Raw genomic sequence first — 10,072 nt, 5'->3', positions numbered from 1 at the left:
ATATAAAGAAATTGAAGCTAAAATTTTTTCTAAAGAAAAGTATTTGTAACTAAAAGCTGAAGTTTTTTGAAATGTTCTAAATTGCATAATTATTCGTCTCTAATAATTAAACTGCATTAAAGATGTTAAGTAATAATCTTTATTTTCTGAAAAGTCTGAAGCCTCAATCTTTATTTTTTGAAACTGAAATATTAAATTATTTTTATTTTATTAAAGAGCACTTGTTCGTAAGAGGGAAAAATTTAGTATGCTTCAAAAATTTATAATTTATTTTTCCTGATAAACTCAATAATAATTAACTGACTTGGCAGTATCTTCTTATCTTTTATGCTATCTATATAGCTTTGTATGGTAGATTAACGTTAATATTTCAATTAAAATAGTATCGCTAACATCTTGATTATCACCGTTTTTTATACATTTTATTTTAAAAGAAAATTTTTAAAATCAAAAATTCCTTTTCCTGAACAGAAAATTAAATGTAATAGTCAAATAAAAACTAAATAATACACTAAATTTCTTTAAAAAAATAAGTTCTGTTATGAGATGATATTCAAAACTAAGAGCTTGTTGCTCTAAGTTTTTATCAAAATGCTTAGTAACTAAGTTTAAAAATATTGAAATGCTAAATTATTTATCTCTGTATAAGAAACATTTTAACTACAAGAAATTAATTCCTTATGTAGTTGGTCCAAGTAGTTTCAATATTATGCTTGTAAAAACAAAAAAATAATTAAAATTGACATTAGGTAATTGATACAGTGTAATGTTACGCATTAAAGCCCGTGATAACTAACTAATGAGATAAGCTTTAACATGATTTCATCTCTAGTTTAGTAGAACTCTTTTGTCATTGCACATTGATAACTTATTCATATGTTGCAAACATAAGGTTTATTATTTAGAAGGGGCTAAGATTGTATATAGGGGGGGAGGGTGCAGCTTACTACTATACTCTTGGAGACAGGTGTGAACCTGATTGGTTAAACATTCTTATAGATAAGAGCTATTGTATGACTAATTGATATTCTTGAATATTTGCTATACACCTCAAAAAAAGTATTGACCATTTAGTCTTAGAACTTCGTCTAAGAATCATTTCGTGGTGAAGAAATATTTGTTGTAGAAAATTGTGAGCCGTGCAGTGAACTGTCGAAGAATACGAATTATATGTTACAGGACGCTGTAGGGATACTTGACGTCTAATACCTCTGTATTGAAAAGGTAAGCACATTTAAACGATATTTTTCTATTTATTTGTGAATCTTGAACTATTAAATATTCTTTTTTCATCTGGTTAACATGAGAATTTCAGAACTATCAGTAAGTTTTTCCCCTGTATAAGCCATTTTAATGCAATTAAAACTATTTAAAGAACAATTTGCAGTAAATTTTTGCTTTTAATAAACTAACTTCCATTTTGAATTTATTTTGGTAGCAGAGTATTTAGCTAAAGCTAAGTTTTGACAAATTTATTTACCTCTTTTTGCTAAATAAATTCGAATTAATGTGGTTAATTCTTAAATTCATTTTCATAGAAAAAGATTTTATTCATAAAATAGATAATACATATCAAGCTTACATTTTACCTATTATTTACAATTTCATAAAATGTAATTTTTAGTATTTTCAGTTATTTGCCACTTTTATTTAAAATGTTAGTAGATTTTGAAACTCGTTTCATTTAATTTTTTAAATTTAATTCTTTTAAAATATCATTGATTTTTTCTCTAATTTTAACACAATTTGTTTTCATCACTGTTGCGGAATGTTAGTAAATTCTGATATTTTTTTCAGATTCGGTATTTTTTCATTTTCGATTTTTTTATTTTCTAATTTTTATTTACTTCTTACATTTTAAAACAATGCTAGTTAAGGAGTGTTTTAAGGAATCATTGCTTGTAGGTATTTCATTTCTTACGAACTAATTCGAAATTAAAAACTAATATATAGTCTGTAAATTTGATAATTTAGTCATTTCCAGATTTGACTTTCTTTTAATGAACTTTTTTTTTTGAAAAATGTGTAAGGATTTTTAAATTTATTCTGTCGACCTGAAAGTCCAATGTTAGTAGCGTTGTTTTCTAAGTGTTTTACGTAAATTTAAAGTTTTAAAAAAAGTCAACATTTATAGTTTTTTGCTTTAAATCATCATCAAATAAACACTGATTTTTGCTAAATTAATCATGTTATTTTCTTCATTAGAAATTTAAGAGGTCAAATTTATTTTCATGAATACAAATTTTTATTATATTGTTTCAAGTAAGGTTTCCACCATATAAACTATGAGGCTATTTTATTAATTTGAAATAAACATGTTTTGAGAATAGCATGTTACACATAATTTGAGAATAGCATGTTACAAGCGTAAGTCAAAACTGGTAAAGATTAGTAAAAAATTACCGCATAGTTCGCCTTTTAGTGATGTGATATGATCGAATAAACTTTTGAAAGCTATGTAGTGTTTATCAGGCGTTCCTTTTTCATGTTTGGCGACTGTAATTACTTTATTTTTAGGTATATTTACATATATGATTTAACTAAAATGCATATACTTAATGTAGTATCTGTTATATTTAAGATTTTGTTTTAATTATGTACAGACAATATGTAGCATATTATTTAATATTCTCATGAGTTAAATAAACCTTAGCTTTATTTAGCTTATAAAAATAAAAGAAAGGAGAGGAAGGCGATCAGATTATGCTTACCAATTAAGCATTTATAAAGTCTAGAGCATAAGTTTCGATTCCTTAGGTGAGCACACATCTTTATGGTTAAAGTCGAATTTATCGTCTATTTGTACTTAAATTTATTTTTAAACCAAAGAGGGGATTTGTGTATCTAGATTATAATTTACCAGTGATTTACAATTTCGTAAAAAGTTATTTGCCACTTTTATTTATAATGTTAGGAGTTCTAGGTTAGAATTGGAGGTTATGCATTGTTAAAAACTACTACTCTCTTTAGAGTATGCAAAAAAGAAATAAATTAAAATGGTATTCAGATATTACTACTATTTTATTTAATTCTCTCCGTTTGTATTATATTGTCATTTTTGTTAGGTTTAAATGTATTGATCATTCTTAATCAGTTTAAAATTACTTTTAATATCTTCGGCAATTTAAAACTCCTTAAATTTATAAAGTGGGTCATCCGACTTTTAAAGAGATTCTTAGTTTCAGCATTAAAATTTTATTGATTTGACATTAACATAATTTTTTTTTTCATCACTGTTACAGAATGTTAGTAAATTCCGATATTTTGTTCTGATTCGATATATTTTGTTTGAAGTGAATTTTTTTATTTTCTGATTTTTCTTACATTTTGAAACAATGCTAGTTAAGGACAGACTTCTTACATTTTGAAACAACGCTAGTTAAAGCTAGTTAAGGACAATGCCAGTTAAGAGCAGACTTCTTAAATTCCTCTTTTAGAAATTGTTTCGAAATTAAAAACTATTATATAATTTATAAATTTGATAATTTAGTCGTATCCAGATAAATCGATAAAAAAAATTAAAATTACAGTGAAATTAGCTACTATAATTTAAACTTAACGTTACAGTGTACATTTATTGTTATTTCTCGTCTGTGTGCTTCATTATTAATGATAGGGCTTATTTCTTCATAATTAAAAAAAAACGAATTTTAAGGCAATGTGATACTTTTATAAAAATATTAGTTGATATTAAACTTTTTTTCCCTTAAAATATGGAAGGATTTTTAAATTTATTTTCTCGCGCAGAAATTCCAATGTTAGTGCCGTTGTTTTCTACATGTTTTACGTAAATTTAAAGTTTAAAAAAAGTTTATGTTTAAATATTGTTTTAAATCATCAACAAATGCCACTACTTTTTGCTAAATTAATCATGTTATTTTCTTCTCTAGAGAAATTTAAAAAATTAAATTTTTTTAATGTAAGCACAACTTTTTATTACATTGCTTTGAATAAGTTTCCACCATTTAAATTACGAAACCATTTTATTAATCTGAAATAAACATGTAGAAAGCTGTATTAAGAGTTTTTTATTGTGGAAATCAAACTGGCAAAATTAAAGAGGTATTATTAATAACGTTCCAATAAAAAAGTTTGACTGGATAAAATTAATAAATAAATATTTTTAGCGCTGTAAAATAGTTAATTTCATTAATAATAAAAAAATATGTCAAATAAATTTATAATTATTATGTACATTGTTAAAGAACATTAAAAAAATGTCTGGTTTTTACCTAAATTACATAAAGTATTCAAAGGAATAGGCTTCATTGGAAGAGCCTTGAAATATGTTATTTTATAATTTAATCAACCAATATGTAAAATCGCAGTAGAATGAGAATTTTTAAGGGCAATGGAGCTTACTATAGTGATAATCAGACATTTTTTTTATAAAACTACTCCATTTAAATTTAAAATACATCATTGTGGAAATTGCGGTAATTACTGAGTGAATAAGTATGTTTAAAACTACAAGGATATGGTAATATTTGTTCGTGTTTTTGAATCTATACAAACACAAGATATAAACAAGAGATACTGAAAATTTCTGCCGAGGAGCTTTAGTAATAATTTTACTATTGGTCTATCTTAAAATTAAATATTTGGTCTGTTCCATAATATATTACATATACATCTAGGTGTAATTTGATTATTCATTTTCACCAAGATTTATTTCAGAACCAAACAGTCTGTGCAAGAGTTATACAGCAATGGGGCTCTCTAAAGTTAATGTTAATATTCCAGCCAATCACTTTTTAGTACATCTAGGTTAGAATCGAAGGTTATGCGTTGTTTAAAATTATTACTTTCCATAGAGTATGCAAAAAGAAGAAAAAATTTTAAATTGTATATTGCCATTTTTGTGGTATGTTGTCATTTTTGTTAGGTTTAAATATATTAATAATTCTTAATTAGCTCGAAGTTACGTTTAATGCCTATGAAGATTTAAAACTCTTTAAATATATAAAATGGGTCATTATACATTTTAAGAGAAACTTTAGTTTCATATTTAGGACATTTTAAAATCTCAGAACTATATAATTTAAAGTAGTGATAAGCCAAGTGTTAACTTTTTTAAAAATAAATTTAGGTATAAATTGAAAGTTACATGTTGTTAATCACTATTTTGATTCCTTTAAAGTGAGCAAACGTAGAAATTAATTTATTCTAAACAAAATTTTAAATCATTTAGAGTTTAAACACCTCTCTAGATTTTCATTTGTTTCAATTTGTGTTTTTTCCGTTTTTTTTTATCCCAGATAGATGAGATATTTTAATATCAGTTACGACCTTTATTATAATGCCCTACAAGCTTTATAAATAATTAGCAAATAAACCAAGTAAGCTTCGTGCTGTGTTAAATTTACCTATACCAGTTTATGCACTGTGAGGTTTGAATTAAGCTTGCATAAACAACCTTTTTATTTCAAGATTGAATCTGCCTTTAAAAATAAGACTAGGAAAAATTTCTGAAATTGAAAATGAATCATCATACACAAATTAAGAGTAGCAAGCGTTCACAAATCAAGTCTAAGTTCTTTATCTAAAGGTTTACTTTAGAATTTATGGCTATCGCTGAAACAGGGTTAATTTGCGCAGGTTCTTATATACTTTATTTAATACTTTAAAAACGAAGGTTGGCCTGTTAATTAATTTATAACAGAAAAAAAGTAGTTTTTGAGAGCATGAAAGAAATCTTGAATGACAAAATGGTAAAAACACAGTTTATTGTAATCACAATAAACTCTGTTTTTACGGTTTTACTGTTTTCAACTCTTAAGAGCGGAAAAATTAGAATTTTTTTGGGGGGCTTTTTGTATGTCTTTATTTCTAGGTTAGAGTTGAAGGATTTAAAAATATGATATGAAGGATTTGGATTTTGAAAATATGATAGTAATAATATTGAACACTAAAGTAGATGGAAGTCATTTTTGGATTAGTTAGGACACTGATCATATTATAGACCAAATATATGTTAATCGGGGGAGTTAGGTAAACAAGGCACAAGATTCAAAAACAGCAAATTAATTTTATTTAACCATCATAATCAAAGAATAAGCATCAAAGTGAGACACAAGTATTCTACAATAAAAATTAGAGAAAATCTTGTAAAATAGTATCATAATAATGTTTTGCCTCATGAAACAGGGACAGCCTGAGTACTTACAATTAGTTTGTTAAGTAGCCCGAGGGAAAAATATGTTTCTCAAGGTGAGTAAAGGGAAAATTATAAAATGTTAATACATACTTCAGATCTAAATGTAGAACACTTGAGATTGAAATATAAAAAAGATGAAGTGATTTATTAAGTATGAGAAGGCGTTTAGTTTCAAATATTAAATAAGAAGATTTAGATAAAGGAATAACATAAGAAGGTAAAGTTTAGGATATTTATGTTACATCCCCACTCCCCAAAAAATTTTAATTACCATCTAAGAAATAATAAAATATTTATATGCAGTACTTTCTCTGTGATAGAGACACACTTGAAATGAAAAGAGTAAAATTTTTAATCTTAATAATCAATGTATAAAAGTAATATGAGTTGTAAAATATACACTTTTTTACACATGATGATAGTTTTTAACACAATTAAAATGTTGTCGGACAAACAAATTCCTTTGTAGCGATTGGATCTTCCTTTTTAGCAGTTTAATGACTTAACAGTTTTATCAGTTCAAAGTTATTCATTTGAAGATCACGCTAATGTTTTTAACTAAGAAATATTCTTCTTCATTATAACAAAATTTATGAAATATTTTTTGTCTCAAAATCATGTCAGTCAGTTTGTTTCTAATTTTAGACTGTTGTTTAGGAGATAATCTTAGTTCATCTTGTTTAAATATTATATATTATGAATAAATAAAATATTATATTATTAAGTATAAAGATATATTTCCATTAAAACTTGAATAAAATTTTTTGACAAATTATTTTAATGTTACTTAAACCAGAAATTTGTCATTACTTTTTTTAGATTTTTATTTAAGAAATAATATTAGGGAAGGTAATTTAGTACGTTTGTACGATTTTATATTTCAAAGTATAAAGACAAATTTTAATTGAACCCTTTTTTTAATTTCGTGAGTGCAATATATTAAGTGTTTGACCTCAGAAATGTTGTAAGACTTTTTTTCTTTTCATTTAAATTTTAAGGACTTGTTTAATTAATTATGTCAGTAATGATAATTAAAATGTATAATATTATATTATACAGTGAACTATAAAATATGTTTTATCGAAAATTTTACTTAAATTTTATGAAAACCTTTTTAGGATTTTTTGCCTCAGAATAATGTCGATTATTTTTTTTTCTTCGTTTCTTCAAATTTTGGAATGCAGTTTAGAAAAAGATGTTAGAAATGTTATTTAGAATATTTGATATTATATTATATAGTAAAGTATATAAATTTGTTTTAAATAGTTTTTTAATTAAAAGTTAGGAAAGTTTTGGATATTTTTATCTCAAAATCTTTTTTATTATCTTGTTTCAAATTTTAGACTCTGATGTAGAGAAAAATATTAGTTAAGTGTATTTAAAACGCTTGGCATTTTATATTGTAAAATATGAAAATGTTTTTAAAATAAAATTGATGAAATCGTTCTATAATGAGTTTTAACTCAGAAGTTTAAAAGCCTTTTTGCATTGAAATTTCAGGCTGTTGTTTAAGAAATAAAATTAGTTTATGTTATTTAAAGCATCTGATACGAAATTATATATAACTAATTTTGAAAAATTTTGTATGCAACTGATTTAGGAAAACTTTATAAATAAGATTGATTAAAACTTTTTTATAATGTTTTTATATCGCTGACGCCCGGTGGCTTTGTGGTAGCGCTTCGCACTGCCATGCCACAGGTCCGGGGTTTGATCCTCGGTCCGGACAAGGTTGACTCCGCCTTTCATCCCTTCAGTGGGTGGATAAATGAGTACCAAGCATGCTTGGGAACTAAACACTGGGGGTTCAGCGTTCGGCTGACCACCTAACCCGAACATCTGCTCCTGCACACCAGAGCCCAAGATCAAGAAAACTGAGATGGGCACAGTAGGCCTTGGACCTCTATGGGCTGTCGCGCCACTGAGTTTAGTTTCGTTTATATCACAGAATCTTGTTTTTTTGTTTCAAGACTGTGATTTAGGAAATGAAGTCTATTTGTTCAAAATTTTGACAAAATTCAGGCAAAATGAGAGTTAAAAAGTTTCCTGCAAACTCATGCAGAGCAGATTTTTACTTGTTTTTTCTCTTTTCGTCCCCTGTTTTACATTTTTCAATTTCTGCGTAACTTTTTTAAAAGAGTAACAGACATATTTTTTGTAATATATCTGGAAAATATCAAATTTTTTAAAAAATGCTTTTTCTTCTTGGACATATCTTGGATAGCTGATGAAATGCTTTAAAATTAGATTTTAATTTCATAAAATTCATTTGCAATGATTATAGTCACCAAGACTTAGAAAAATTTAGACAAACATGTAAAGCCTGATAATAGTTCCGTGGTAATTTCAAAAGCCGGCAAAGATAGATAAGATTTGCTTAAGACAATTGTTATTATCCGAAAACTTTGAATATCGAACGAATCTATATCTCCTTGGGTTTGTACAAAGCAATTTATATTTAATAAATGAATTACATTCCAATTACTCAAAAGATTGTTTCATCGGCAATTGACAGGAATAGAAGAGTACTTAAAATCTTTATTTAGTATAAATTTTTTTAATTAGAATGAATCTGCAATTATTTTATAAAATAGTTTAAAATATAAATACTAAATGTAAGCTAAGAGGCATTAAAAGAATTTTCTGCTTAACAAAAGTTATGCAATTAACATTTTGAATTTAAAGTATCAGATTTCCTGAAATTTGCAATTTTTCTAAAATAATTGAAATTAGTAAACAAATAAAAAAAATTAAATTAGTAAATAAATCATAGAGAAAAATTGTAAATATAGGAATTATTTATAAATAAATTAAGAACTTTAAATAATAACTGATTTAGTAAATCATTAGCCTGATTAGTAATATGTTAGTAATTAATCAACATTTCGACCTTATTTTCAATTATGAATTTGCTCATAGCTAAGTAGAAAATAATTTAATAAATAAAATTTTAAGCGCCCATTTTTAATTGTACCCTTTTTTTTTATTTTCAGACTTTGAATAATACCTTAGATCATGACAACTTGCAGTCGCTCAAGGTGTTTTGAAATTCGAAATTCGTATCGTAGAATTATTTTTGAAACTCCAGAGAAGATCAAGAACATCCAGGACATAAGCACGTTGAAGGCTGGGACAAATGCACCTACAAGAAGTGTCAGTGCTACAAATAAAAGACGCATCAAACGCAAACAGAGAGCTCTTGTATGCCGTCCACGTAAGGAAGAGGCATCGCATAAATCTGTTCGAAATAATGAGTTAGATGGTTTTGAGGACTGCGTTCTGTGTTTAAACACCGAATTTGACTGGCCACATCTCTTGCCATGTGGGCATATTTTTCATAACGTGTGTGTATCCAATTGGTTAAAACACAATGATACTTGTCCTGTATGTTTCCGAAATTGGGAAAACCAGGTTCATACCAATCAAGTACCTAACTCTTATTCTGATGATGACATGCATAGAAATCCTATACCTGAGAGTTTGGCTACGAGCGTACACACCGGAGTTAATGATGCTTCAGAATCGGATTACCATAGGCCAGCAGACAAAGTTCATAGTGCACTCAAAGGACGAGTTAAAAGGCCAATTTACCGTAGAAGAAAAGTTATAGCCCGGCAATCGATTGAACAACTGGCACTTAAGAAGGAAATATTGGATAGTGTCTTTCTGAAGAACTGTGTTCCAGTATGTGCTGTTTCTAAAGTGCTGTCACCTGATGAACCACAGTCCAGTGATCCTGATATCATAATTGATGGTGAATTCATATTAATTGATTGTACTGATTCTATTGCCATTTTTGAGGGAGATGCAATACAAGACAATGTAGACTTTGAGAATCTCAGTGAAAGTGTTTAAACATTATTTTAGCTAATAGTTCACCTATGATTTGAGTATTATCAACGGTATTTTTTTCTG

The 10,072-nt window shown here is 26.8% G+C and overlaps 2 protein-coding genes across 2 annotated transcripts in view; one reads left to right on the top strand and one right to left on the bottom strand.

The window, feature by feature from the left end:
• The window catches only part of LOC139426666 (uncharacterized), a 30,769-nt gene that overhangs the window by 5,546 nt on the left and 15,151 nt on the right, over positions 1-10,072 (bottom strand). The window lies entirely within an intron of this gene.
• LOC122268866 (uncharacterized) lies at positions 947-10,072 on the top strand. The gene is made up of 2 exons (XM_043039597.2): positions 947-1,224; positions 9,151-10,072. Exon 2 carries the CDS (start codon positions 9,173-9,175, stop codon positions 10,010-10,012), a length of 840 nt encoding a protein of 279 aa, XP_042895531.1. The 5' UTR covers positions 947-1,224; positions 9,151-9,172; the 3' UTR covers positions 10,013-10,072.

Source organism: Parasteatoda tepidariorum, chromosome 10 (genome assembly GCF_043381705.1).
Source record: "Parasteatoda tepidariorum isolate YZ-2023 chromosome 10, CAS_Ptep_4.0, whole genome shotgun sequence".
Classification (NCBI taxonomy): domain Eukaryota; kingdom Metazoa; phylum Arthropoda; class Arachnida; order Araneae; family Theridiidae; genus Parasteatoda; species Parasteatoda tepidariorum.
This window is presented reverse-complemented; position numbering and strand designations above follow the sequence as displayed.

Excerpts from the sequence above, each read along its gene's own strand:
- LOC122268866 (XM_043039597.2), top strand. The coding sequence starts at position 9,173 with ATGACAACTTGCAGTCGCTCAAGGTGTTTTGAAATTCGAAATTCGTAT.